Here is a 12,947-nt window from a genome sequence, read left to right on the forward strand (position 1 = left end):
CCAGTCTGCGCCGATGCGCCCCAGGCCCCGCTTCGGTCGGCGGGAGCAGGGTGGGTCCCGAGTGGGAATCGGGGACGCAGGGGTCCCGGAGGCTGGGGGGCGCAGGGATTAGCCCCCGGCCCCAGGTCACCCCCGCCGCGGAAAGCGGGCTCCGCAAGCTTCTGCACAGGAATGGTGGCCGCGACCCGCGCGGGGCCTGCCGCCCGGCGACTACCGAGCTCCGCCATCCAAAATTTCTACGACTGAAGACCCGAGGGGTTGTAATATTATCCGGGAAAGCACCCCCAAGAAACCCCATGCGGCTTGCAGGGCCAGGCACCAGCTCGCGCGTCCCCGGCAACCACGCCGGCCGGCGCCACAGCAAAAGCCGGAAGGCCACCCGCGCGCCCGCGCTCCCCCTCCCGCGCTCCGGACGATACCACCGCGGCGGACCCCTCCGAAGGCCCGCAAAGGTATCGTCCCCGGCCTGTCATTGGCCGGCGGCGCTGGGGGCGTGGCCTCCGGAGCCCCGTTCCGCGCGCCAGAGCCCGCTCGCCGCATTGCGAGCCGGGCCGGGAGCGGGCGCCATGGTGAGGAGTGGTTGTGGCTGCGGTTGTGATGAAGGCCGAGCTTTGGGGCTGGGTGCGGGCGGGAGCCCGGTCCGAGGCCGGGGCCAGAGCCAGAGCCTGCCCTGGGAAACGGCGGGCGAACGCAGGGACCGCGCTGACGCTCGCGCCCCGGCTCTCTTGCAGGTGCTGCTGCACGTGCTGTTCGAGCACGCGGTCGGCTACGCGCTGCTGGCGCTGAAGGAGGTGGAGGAGATCAGCTTGCTGCTGCCGCAGGTGGGTGAAGCGGCGGGCTCACTGGCCGCGCCGCAGCCCCTCGGGCCCCCGTGCCCCAGCATGCACCGCGCCCTCCCACGTGGCCGGCCGCGCATCAGGGGTTGCACTGGGCCCGAAAGCCCCAGAGCCGGGGGTCCATACCCGCTTTCGCGACTAGGGTCGCGTTAGGAACATTTAGAAGTGAGCCCCCCGGACTCCACCCCGTACGGTGAAGCGGACCGGGATTTAGGGCCTGCCTATAATCGGCTCATTTACGAAGCGTGCGGTTGCTTGGTACCTGTGACCAGGGCTGGAAACCGCTGCTTTACTGCGCCCTAGAGGCAAGAGCGAGGGAAGAAAACCGCTCATGCTCTCTTCTCCCCCAAGGTAGAGGAGTGCGTGCTCAACCTGGGCAAGTTCCATAACATCGTTCGTCTCGTGGCCTTTTGTCCCTTTGCCTCGTCCCAGGTTGCCTTGGAAAATGCCAACGCCGTGTCCGAAGGTGAGTCGGCTACAACCAAGTATTTTAGAGAGATGAGCGGAGGTTCAGTTGCTGCTGCTTTTATCCTCATGGGGAGTTTGTGATAGCATTTTCATCTCCTTGGCTCATTTGTTCTAAATCTGATGCATGTTGGGCAGTATTTGGTGGGTACAGGATGTGGCTTAAAACAGCCCAAGGTGAGCGCCTGGGTGGCTCAGTTGTTAAAGCCTCTGCCTTCGGCTCAGGTCATGATCCCGGGGGTTCTGGAATTGAGCCCCACATCTGGATCCCTGGGGGGGAAGCCTGCTTCTCCCTCTCCCACTCCCCCTGCTTGTGTTCCCTGTCTCATGTCTCTTTCTGTCAAATAAATAAATAAAATCTTTTTTTAAAAACAAACAAAAAACAGAGCCCAAGGTCTGGGGAATATGGTATACTAAATATTTGAGGTGCACAATCCAGGCCTAGGCTTTGTGAGTGATAATTAAGTGAAATCTGGTAGGGAGGCGTGGTTTAATGCTGAAGGTGGTTCTTTGGTCATTGTTGAAGTAATTGGAAAAGGCAATTTTAGTACAGAAGAGCCAAGAAAAAGGTTTGGCCCCAGAAGGCAAATCAAATACTAAATACTTGTCTCCATAGTGCCCCTGGGGATGTTTAAGGTTTCGTTCTGTTAGTCCTGTAAATCCTGTGGTTGATGCAGGCTTTGCAATGATGACTTGAGTCTGTCAATCCCCTGAGTGCAGTCACTGATGTCTCCACGTCTCTGAGCAAAGCCTGAAGCAAGGAAGGATATAGGCATGCCATCTCCGCATGCTCTGTGGGACCAGTGTAGAATCCGTTTGTCACTTAATCAGCGGTTAAGGGGCGAGGATTCCTTATATGATTTAAGCATTGTTCAGCATGTTAGTGGGAGCTCTGTTCTTTGCCTTGAGGTGTTGTTCATGAGGACCTCCGCCTGCTCTTGGAGACTCACCTGCCATCGAAAAAGAAGAAAGTGCTCCTGGGGGTTGGAGACCCCAAGATCGGTGCTGCTATACAAGAGGAGTTAGGGTACAACTGCCAGACTGGAGGCGTGATAGCTGAGATCCTGCGAGGTGGGACCACCTGTTAGCATTCTTGACAGCTTTGAGGAGGGCGATCTGCAAACTTAATTAGGGTGCTTAAGGTTGCTTTTGGGAAGCCTCTCTGCTTGGCTGGCACCCATGGGTGCCAGAGGTGGCTTAGAGCCTTCTCTAGCTCATTGTCTTGCCCTCCTCCAGGGGTTCGTCTGCATTTCCACAACCTGGTGAAGGGTCTAACAGATCTGTCTGCTTGTAAGGCCCAGTTGGGGCTGGGACACAGCTATTCTCGTGCCAAAGTTAAGTTTAATGTGAACCGGGTGGATAATATGATTATCCAGTCCATCAGCCTCCTGGACCAGCTGGATAAGGACATCAATACTTTCTCCATGCGTGTCAGGTAAAGTGCCCAAGCAAGCCCTGAGGAATGGGGTCTTTGCCCTGTGGTTTAGCAAATTTGGAATGCTAAAATCAGGACTGGCTCCTGTGGGTAGAACAACATGGGGTGGGGCGAGCCTCCCGGTGCTTACCACAGGCTGTGTTCTTACACTGACTGTACAGAAAGAGGAGGCAGAGTAAATCCACCCATATACACCCCAGCCCAGGCTCTTTGCCTGGACTGTATTGTGAATGGGGGGACATGGAGTTGAGGTTTTGTACTGGTCTTGATCCCTTTTCTCTGGGTAAAGAATAGCTATGGAGAGGGCTGAGGCTTTGAGACCTACCCTCTCGGCTGGGAGTGATTGTGGCCCTTTGCAGGGAGTGGTACGGGTATCACTTTCCTGAGCTGGTGAAGATCATCAACGACAACGCTACATACTGCCGCCTTGCTCAGTTCATCGGCAACCGGAGGGAGCTGAACGAAGAGAAGCTGGAGAAGCTGGAAGAGCTGACGATGGATGGGGCCAAGGCTAAGGCTATTCTGGATGCTTCGCGATCCTCCATGGGTCAGTACAGCCCTGGTGGCCAAGATAAGTTTGGGGTTGTGAGTATCTGGTCCCGCGTTCACACTGGGTGTCCCTTAGGCATGGACATATCGGCCATCGACTTGATAAACATCGAGAGCTTCTCCAGCCGTGTGGTGTCTTTGTCAGAGTACCGCCAGAGCCTGCATACTTACCTGCGGTCCAAGATGAGCCAAGTGGCCCCCAGCCTCTCGGCCCTGATTGGGGAAGCGGTGCGTCACAGGGAGCAGAAAACAGGGCGAAGGAGTGTTACCACATAGGTCCATACTGCTGTGTTTCCTGACCCTCTGTTATGTTCCCCAGCTGTACCTGATGGGGTGAAGCAGAATTAGGCAGTTGGTAGATGGGCAGTTCCAGCTTCTCTAATTCCTTGAATCCTTTTCCAGGTAGGTGCACGTCTCATTGCTCATGCTGGCAGCCTCACCAACCTGGCCAAGTATCCAGCGTCCACAGTGCAGATCCTTGGGGCTGAAAAGGCCCTGTTCAGGTACCAGTGAGGGCACCTGCCCACACTCAGGTGCCACTTCTGGTGCCCACTGCTTATTTGGGGATCACGGTGATGGCTGACCAGGGCTCCCTGACCTGTACAGACCTCTGCTATGGGGGTGATGGCCAGTCCTGGTGTCTGAGTGATTCCCAGGGCCCAGCAAAGGGACCAGATTTCCAGGTCAGCGACATTGGATGCCTTCCCTCTGCTTCTGGGAGCTGTGGGTTGGCGTGAGGTGGGGTCACCAGCCTAAGGCTCGCTCTGGACACCGAGGGTACAGGGGAGGGGAGGAGCTGCCTTGGCTAGCAGGGTTGGAATTTCTGATCTTAAAACTCCCCACTAAATATTCTTCTCCCAGAGCCCTGAAGACAAGGGGTAACACCCCAAAATATGGACTCATTTTCCACTCCACCTTCATTGGCCGAGCAGCTGCCAAGAACAAAGGCCGCATCTCCCGATACCTGGCAAACAAATGCAGTATTGCCTCACGAATTGATTGCTTCTCTGGTATGGGTGGGGGGGGCTTGGAGGAGAAGGGGCTGGGAGGGAGGGAAGGCTGACTACCTAGCAGCTTCTACAATGATGGCAGTATTTTTCGTCAACAGCAGTTCACCTAGTGAGTGTTGATACCTTGGGTCTGAGTGAAGCTGAGGGTAGAGGGGAAACCGGGCGGGGAGCAGCTGGCCCTTTAGGGGCTGACAAGCTTTGTTTATCCACACATACACACACACACATCTAGAGGTGCCCACAAGTGTATTTGGGGAGAAGCTTCGAGAGCAAGTTGAGGAGCGGCTGTCGTTCTATGAGACAGGAGAGATTCCACGAAAGAATCTGGATGTCATGAAGGAGGCAATGGTTCAGGTCAGTTTGGACTTTGCTGGGTTGGGGGAGGACCAGAGCTGGCCGTTGGAAGTGATGAGCTGGTTCAGCCTGACCTCGTAGAGTGGAGGCAAAAAACTGATTTAATGAGCCTGATCCAGGGAGGCCAGAAGGGAGGCCTGGAAAGCCTGCAGTCTTCGGGGCCTCTTCAGCACCTTTCTTTGGCCAGGCAGAGGAAGCGGCTGCTGAGATGGCTAGGAAGCTGGAGAAGCAGGAGAAGAAACGGCTGAAGAAGGAGAAGAAACGGCTGGCTGCCCTGGCACTCGCGTCTTCAGAGAACAGCAGCAGTACCCCAGAGGAGTGTGAGGTCAGTAGGCAGGCTGGCCCTCAGCCCAGGGCTAACACCCTGGATGTAGGGTTCTTGACAGCAGAACAAAGGATGTACTACCTCAAGCCATGGTCTTGGGTCCAGGCTTTTGGACTGAAAGAAGGACCTGAAACATCTCAACTACCTCTTGATTCTATAGGAAGGAGATAGGTGCTGAGAGAACTGGCTCAGGAGCCCAGAGAGCTGGTTGTAGCACACCGGGTCCCTGGGCAAGTGTTCTGTCCTCGGCTGCCTCCCAGGAGTCCTCAACCGGGGGTAGTGTAAATCCCTGCTCTGCGCGTTCTCAGCCGTGTGTCCGGAGGCGGTGCCATTTCCTAGTGGGGCTTGGGGCAGGGGTCTCCACCCCTGGGATTTTTCATGGAGTGCCCAGTTTGTCAAGTAGTTTTTCAGGGTCCCCTTTGCAACATGGCATGATGGTTCTGTTGTGGGTTTCTCTAGAAGGTATTTCACGGGCTTAGGTGACCCATTCTCCTTTTCTAAGTGGGAGTCACCTTTGGGGAGGATTTCCAATGTCTGTTAAACCATCCCAGAAACACTGGGCGATTTTCACATCACTTCCACGTCTTTATGCCCCAACTACTTAGTTGCAGTTTTAATAGGCGTGTGTGTGTTCATACGATGAATGATGGTTTCATACCCATTTCATTCTTTAGGAGACAAATGAAAGACCCAAAAAGAAGAAAAAGCAAAAACCCCAGGAGACTCCACAGGAGAATGGAATGGAAGACCCATCTGTCCCTGTCTCCAAACCCAAGAAAAAGAAATCTTTTTCCAAGGAGGAGCTGGTTAGTAGTGATCTTGAAGAGACAGCTGGCAGTGTAAGTCTTCCCAAGAGGAAGAAATCTGCCCCCAAAGAGGAACCAGTTAGTGATGCTGAAGAGGCAGGAACCAGGAGCATCCCCAAGAAAAAGAGGAAATTCTCTTCCAAGGAGGAGCCACTCAGCAGTGGGCCTGAAGAAGCTGCTGGCAGCAAGAGCAGCAGCTCCAAGAAAAAGAAAAAGCTCCAGAAGCTAGCCCAGGAAGACTAGGTCGGACGTTTCCTGGTGGGAGGCATAGCCCCCATGCCCTTTCCCGACTCACCCTTATATCCCAATAAAAAACAACTTCACAAGAGTCAATAATATGTTTTTATTGAACACCTTACATGGGTATGGGTGGGACCTATGGTTGAGGCAGAGCACCAATGACCGCCTCAGTGAAGTCCTGGCAGGTGGCATAGCCACCCATGTCAGAAGTTCGAACCTGTAGGGGAGAATTGGCATCATCCCTGTGGCCTAGGCCCCATCCCTAACCTCTCCCCCGCCCCCCACCCCCACCCGATAACACCATTCCCTAAGGAAGCCAGCCCCAGGACAACCTAGGCTCTGCCCAGATGATTATAGTCTAAAGGTTTAAGAACTCTTCTCTGGTCCACTGTACTGAAGGGAGGTGTAGGTAGTATGGTCCTTGTGAGGTTGGAGGGAATAAAAGGGTCTAGCCCCCATGGGGGTGCAGGTGGCCGATGACAGACTTGATGAAGTCGGTTGTGGTGCTGTAGCCGCCCATGTCTCGAGTCCGCACCTACAGCCACCACCGGCAACAGCCGTGGGGAAGAAGAGAAGAGAGCCCATGAAGGGGGGATAGGGGGCAATGTGATGGAAATGGAATCCAAGAAAGGATGGCAAGGCCAGGAAGAAGATGCAGTGCGGCAGTCGCAAGGAGGCGGCCAGATGTGCGGAGGGCCAGAGCCCCTCTCGGAGCTGTGCTGCAGCCGGGGCAGGATGGGAGGGAGGCTGAGCATGATGTGAGATGGAGAATGCGAATCAGAGACAGGACAAGGATGCCTTGGAGAAAATCAGACCAGGTGCGGGGAAAGGCGGCCAGGGATGCAGACGGGGACAGGCTTCCAGGTGTGAAGGTGCCACCTGGGCCTCATCCTGCCTGCTATGTCCCTCTGCTCCTCCATCCCCTGGGCTCTCACCCCGGATAAAGAGCTGCAAGTGTTGCCTTCAGATGGCCATAAAAGAGCCAACGGATGGAGCAGGAAAGAGGGAATAGCAGACGGTAACCAAGAGGCAAAGGAGAGCCAGAGGATGAAACAGCCAGGAGAAGGGAGGTGAAGAACAGCCCTGAGAGCCACAGGGGAAGATCAGAGAGCAGAAGATGTTCTGGGGACCTGGAGGGAAAGGAGGCCCCAATTCAGGTTCCCCAAAGAGGAGTGCCAAGGCCCTGAAACCCACAGCCTCTCTAACTCACCTTGCCAACTTTGATCACCTTCTTCACCGCATCCGCAATCATGTTGGAGTGATACTCGAGACTGTCAATGTGGACAGGAAGAAACTGAGATTCTCCCCACAGCATTCCCAATCTCCTCCACTGTGCTCCCCCTTAACAACACCCTGCCTCCTGCCCCAGCCCTCCATGACCTTCTCGAGATACCCACTTCAGATGCCGCAGCATGTTGGAAGCAGAAAGCAGCATGGCTGTGGGGTTGGCGATGTTCCTGCCCACTGCCTGGGCAAACGGGTGCCGGGCTCCCTGTGGACAGAGGGCAGACTAGAGTCACTGGGGGCAGACGTTATGCAGAGTCTGAGGTCAGGGAAAGGCATGAGGGAAGAGAGAACAGGCCAAGGACACTGAGAAGAGGCATGGGGCAGGGGACAGAGCACAGCAGTCACTTAGGAGGGGAGCACGTTGGGAGGCAGCTATCAAGGGACCTCAAGTAAGAGGCATGCAGAGAGAGCTGGGGGAAGTGGGGACCTCACTCACCGTCTCAAAGACTGCGTACTCTGCACTGTAGCTCTCACCAGGGACCACACCAGCTCCCCCAACCAAGCCAGCAGCCAGATTGTCGATAATGTTCCCATAGAGATTGGGCATCACTAGCACATCAAACTGGTAAGGATTCTGCACCAGCTAGGGGGCAAAATGTGTGGTATGGACAAGAGAAGTAAGTTCTACTCCCGGCCCCTCCCCGGCACCATGAGAACAGAGACATGGGGAGGACATTACCTGCATGCAGCAGTTGTCTATGATCATTGTCTCAAACTTGATTTTGGGGTACAATTCAGCAACTTCCTCACAGCACTGCAGGAACAATCCATCCCCAAGTTTCCTGTCAGTGAGGACAAAGGGAACAAATTCAGTCAAGAGTGCAATGGGCTACCTTCCCGGGAGCCTATCCCATGCAAAGCCATGTCCCTCACATGATGTTGGCCTTGTGGACAGCCGTGACCTTGCCCCGCCCCTTCTTGGTGGCATAGTCAAAGGCAAACTTTGCAATCCGCTGAGATTTGGTTCGAGTGACAATCTTCAAGCACTCAATCACACCTCTCGCACTCTGTGTAAGAAGAGAGAAGCAGCCAGGTGACCCTGAAAAGAAGGGAAGGAGCTATGCCACTCTCCCACCTTCACCCCTGGCCTCCCCAATTTCTAGGGCCTCACCTCATGTTCCAGGGAGCTGTATTCTCCTTCTGTCTGCTCTCGAATGATCACCAGATCTAGATTGTTGTGTCGAGTCTTGTACCCAGGAAGTGATTTCACATGGACTACATTGGCAAACAAGTCCAACTTACGCCTGCGGGGGGGGCAGAGCCATTAGCACCATGTCTGGTGCTCCAGGACTCCTCTGACCCATGGCCCCCACCACCTACCTCAGCCGCATATCGTAGGAGGCTAGCTCGCCCTTATATTCCATCGGGGTATGAATCTTTCCTGCATAAACAAAGGGGTCAGGGTCGGGCACAAACCAAGCCCAAGGGAAGCCAGATCAGTGTCTGATCCTCTCAGTGACAAGATGCAACCCAGACTCCTCTCCCACTCCCAAATCTGTGACTTTTAAGTGCCTCTGGAGGCAAAGAAAAATGCAGTTAAAACCAGTGTTTTACAAGACAAAACCAGAGAGGGAGACAAACCATAAGAGATTCTTAATCTCGGGAAACAAACAGAGTTGCTGGAGTGGAGGGGAGTGGGAGGGATGGGGTGGCTGGGAGATGGACATGGGGGAGGGTATGTGCTATGGTGAGTGCTGTGAACTGTGTAAGACTGATGAATCACAGACCTGTACCCCTGAAACAATACATTATATGTTAATTAAAAAACAAAACAGGGGCACCTGGGTGGCTCAGTGGGTTAAAGCCTCTGCCTTCGGCTCAGGTCATGATCTCAGGGTCCTGGGATAGAGCCCCGCATCGGGCTCTCTGCTTGGCAGGGAGCCTGTTTCCTCCTCTCTCTCTCTGCCTGCCTCTCTGCCTACTTGTGATCTCTGTCTATCAAATAAATAAAATCTTTTAAAAAAAAGGGGGGGGGGTTATTTTTAGTTACTATATTTAATTTGCATTGAAACTTCAAGGTGACCTAAAAGGAGGACAGAAAACATTTTCATGTGATCAAAGAGCCTGGGTTTAATACGCTAAGAAACAAAGCTAAGGAACCTATGACCTTTCTGATGTATGCCTGTCACCTACTTGATATTTTTTCAACTGATACTTACTGAATATTGACCATGTGTCAGGTACTAGGGATTTCAGCCAAAAAACACAATACCCAATTCCTGTCCTCAAGGGGCAAACAATACATCGGGGAAGACAAATAATACGAAACACATGATAAATACCATGGGCGAGGTATTAACGTCGTGCACAGAAACCCCGAGTAGAAATTCCCTCTGGTAACATCTAGAAATGTCATAGAACAGCTGGCATTTCAGCCAAGGTTTTAGTTAAGTGAGTACAGTAGGTTGAATAGTGACCCCAAAATGATATGTCCATTACCATTTACCCTAACTCCTGGATCTTATTTGTGACCTTATTTGGGAATATATAATGTGACCTTATTTGGGAAAATAGGGTTTGTAGACGTAATTAAGGATCTTGAGATGAAATCAACTTGAATTAGGGTACCCTAAATCCAGTAAGTCTTTCAACAGGAAAACAAAGAGAAACAGATACACAGATACAGAGAGGGAAAAGCCATATGATGACTGAGGCAGAGATCATAGTGCTGCATCTCGAAGTCAAGAAAGAAACACCAGGAGACACCAGAAGCTAGAAGAGGCAAAGCAGCATTCTCCCTGAAGCCTTCAGAGGAAGCCCGTCCAAAAACTTAATTTTGGGATTCTGGCCTCCAGAACTGTGAGAACAGATTTGTTATTTTAGGCCCCTAGCTTTGAGGTAATTTGTACAGTAATCCTAGGAAACTGTAATACAGTAAGTGAGAACTAGTCTAACAGGTAGCATCTGAGAAAGAACATTCTGGGCAGAAGTAATGACAAAGTCAATATAGTCAAGATAGTACACATATTTGGAAACTAACGGTCCAGTGTGACCAAAGCACAAAACAAGTGTTATGGAAACAAAGGCAAAAGAGGTGAGAGTCAGCTTATGAAAAACTTACTTTCCTATGCTAAGGCTGGGCCTGACAAAGTCATGTTGGTCTTTCCAAAAGAAGAGATGCAGATGGAGGACTGTAGGGGCAGGACCAGAAGCCCCCAAAACAAACAACAAACAAACAAACAAATGAAATTAAAGCAAAGCAGCAGAGGGGAAGACACAAGAAAAGAGGCAGTGAGAAGCGGCATTCTAGAAACACAATGAACAAGATTTGATGACCCATGACGGAGCCCACTGACAGACTTCAAACCGTTGATGCCTTCCTGCAAAGGCAGCTCACATGATCTCTCAACTCCTGAGTTAACAAACAGAAGAAACAAACGGCCACGAAATGGTGATGGGAGCTTGGGGCACTTAATGTGTTAGCATGTGCGGAAAGAAGCTTAAAGAATATTTGCTCACATGACTTTAAGGGGCACATGGGTGGCGTACCAAGGGAGCACACATACCAATGATGGCCACCTTGTTTTCCTTCATGGAACTCAACACCTGCTCCAGCTTCTCTTCAGATGCCATATTCTGCACCTCGCTCAGGTGATGCTCCTGGAACTCCACTGGGACAGAGGCAGCCTTTGGGGACACGTACCCAAAATCTCTGGGTCAGGATCGAGTAAGCAGTCCTTTCCAACCCACGCCATAGTCCGTGCTGGGTGATTCCCCCAGGGCACTCACCTTGAACACCTCCTTGACAGCGTGCATCAGTTCGGGCCCCACGCCGTCTCCTGGCAGCATAGTCACGGGAAAGGCTCCCTCCACCCTCGTGTCCTCAGCCTGGAAGCAGTGCCGTCAGAGCTAGAGCTGCGGCGAGGGCACAGACTCCCGGGGAGAGGGAATGAGGGGTCAGGGGAGTGGGCAGGCAGGAGTCGGACCTGCCCTTACCTGGCTCCGCGAGGCGGCGTGCGCCACGGCCGAGGTGCACAGGCTCCTCCATGCCCCGGGGTTCGGGGCGGCGACCAGAGCCTGCAACACAGACGCACACGACTGTGAGGTCGGGTATGGGAGTCCCAGCTACCGAGTACCGCAGTGAACCCGGTACAATCCCGCCGCTCCCCCGCCCGCCCGCCCTCGGCCCGACCTGACCCCAGGCCTCACTCGGGTCAAACAGCGGACACCTATGCGAGCTGCCATGTTTTCAGCAGGAAGTCCAGGGAAGTGACGCCGGAAGCCGGCGTGGGTCGGCACCCCGACTTCCGGTCCGCGGAACACGACCGTGAGGGGCAGTGGGCGGTTCCCTCTTCCTTCCACCAGCGCCACCTGTCCTTTGCTGCGTCTCTGGCTCCTTCCTGGTCTTCTGCTTACCCCTTGCCCTGGAGCCTGACGGGACACACAAGCGCTTTGTCTCTTGCTTGGTTTTCAGGCTCCATATTTATGTTGAAGCTAACACTGAAGAAGAATATGCGATTTCATGCGAGTACCTGAGTTCAACGGGTTGAGAAACAACAAGGAATCTGGCTTTTCTTCATGTTTTTGTGTCTATGTCTTTGTTTCTCTCTTAGTCAGTACTCGCTGAACATTCGTGTATGAGGCACTAAAAGAGTACATGAACACAATACAGCCCATGGGGGAAGGTGTCTGTCCGGTTTCTCCTGCCGTCTCCTAGCCGGCACAGTTACTCTGTATTAATCAAGTTTCTTGGTTTTTTCCTATGTGACCTTGTTCTTTGCTCTGATAGTGTGTCCCAGGCCTCAACTACCCTGGGCAGGACCATTAACTGGAGACAGAAATTAAGTCAAGCATGTAAGTGTGACCAAAGGGGAATTTTAAACTGATTTTTTTTAAGATTTTATTTTTTTAATTTTTTTATTATTTTTTAAAGATTTTTTTTAATTTATTAGACAGAGATCACAAGTAGGCAGAGAGGCAGGCAGAGAGAGAGAGGAGGAAGCAGGCTCCCTGCTGAGCAGAGAGTCTGATGTGGGGCTCGATCCCAGGACCCTGGGATTATGACCTGAGCCAAAGGTAGAGGCTTTAACCCACATAGCCACCCAGGCGCCCCTTAAGATTTTATTTTTAAACAACCTCTACACCCAACAGGGAGCTGGAACTCACAACCCTGAGATCAAGAGACAGATGCTCTACTGAGCCAGCCAGGGGCTCCCAGACTGATTTTAAAAATTCCATTTACTTTCCATTTACAGGTGACCTGCCTAAAACCAAAATGGCAAGGGAGGATTTGCCTAAACCAGTATTCTAAAAGTGTGATTTTTGGATCTCCTGTCCAAGTGGACCAGGGGCATTTGTTTAAAAAGCAGACTTAGGGGGCACCTGAGTGGCTCAGTGGGTTAAAGCCTCTGCCTTCGGCTCAGGTCATGATCCCAGGGTCCTGGGATCAAGCCCCACATCAGGCTCTCTGCTCAGTGGGGAGCCTGCTTCCCCTCCTCTCTCTCTGCGTGTCTGCCTACTTGTGATCTCTATCTGTCCAATAAATAATTAAAAATCTTTTAAAATTTTTCTAAAAAAAAAAAAAGCAGACTTAGGAATTCTACCCCAGACTTGCAGAATCTGAGTCTCAAGATTGGGGACCCGAGGAAATACATTTTTAACAGGTACCTCCAGATGATACACACTGAAAGCCACACACTA

General features: G+C 52.7%; 2 protein-coding genes across 6 annotated transcripts; one reads left to right on the plus strand and one right to left on the minus strand.

Annotated features, from left to right (window-relative positions):
• The first annotated feature begins 515 nt into the window (after positions 1 to 515).
• Positions 516 to 6,110, plus strand: NOP56 (NOP56 ribonucleoprotein). Of its 2 annotated transcripts, none has more exons than XM_080812708.1 (12): positions 516 to 569; positions 732 to 821; positions 1,188 to 1,302; positions 2,211 to 2,372; positions 2,538 to 2,736; positions 3,096 to 3,283; positions 3,362 to 3,513; positions 3,688 to 3,788; positions 4,147 to 4,295; positions 4,528 to 4,649; positions 4,837 to 4,974; positions 5,649 to 6,110. In XM_080812708.1, the coding sequence occupies exons 1-12, from the start codon at positions 567 to 569 to the stop codon at positions 6,021 to 6,023; spliced, it is 1,794 nt and encodes a 597-aa protein (XP_080668834.1). In that variant the 5' UTR covers positions 516 to 566; the 3' UTR covers positions 6,024 to 6,110. The 2 variants fall into 2 exon arrangements, with proteins under 2 accessions (XP_080668834.1, XP_080668835.1); XM_080812709.1 differs by having other exon boundaries at positions 5,135 to 5,852.
• IDH3B (isocitrate dehydrogenase (NAD(+)) 3 non-catalytic subunit beta) lies at positions 6,103 to 11,535 on the minus strand. Of its 4 annotated transcripts, none has more exons than XR_013967354.1 (13): positions 11,457 to 11,528; positions 11,244 to 11,324; positions 11,037 to 11,135; positions 10,814 to 10,934; positions 8,628 to 8,688; positions 8,419 to 8,551; positions 8,181 to 8,314; positions 7,987 to 8,089; positions 7,744 to 7,890; positions 7,418 to 7,512; positions 7,231 to 7,291; positions 6,353 to 6,555; positions 6,104 to 6,237 (listed from the first exon to the last, which is right to left on the minus strand). XR_013967354.1 is itself a non-coding variant. In XM_080812711.1 (12 exons), the coding sequence occupies exons 1-12, from the start codon at positions 11,490 to 11,492 to the stop codon at positions 6,157 to 6,159; spliced, it is 1,152 nt and encodes a 383-aa protein (XP_080668837.1). In that variant the 5' UTR covers positions 11,493 to 11,535; the 3' UTR covers positions 6,103 to 6,156. The 4 variants fall into 4 exon arrangements, 2 of the variants coding, with proteins under 2 accessions (XP_080668837.1, XP_080668836.1); XR_013967355.1 differs by lacking the exon at positions 6,353 to 6,555 and adding an exon at positions 6,956 to 7,150; XM_080812711.1 differs by lacking the exon at positions 6,353 to 6,555 and having other exon boundaries at positions 6,103 to 6,237; positions 11,457 to 11,535.
• Positions 11,536 to 12,947: the final 1,412 nt, after the last annotated feature.

Source organism: Martes martes (assembly GCF_963455335.1).
Source record: "Martes martes genome assembly, chromosome: 9".
NCBI lineage: Eukaryota > Metazoa > Chordata > Mammalia > Carnivora > Mustelidae > Martes > Martes martes.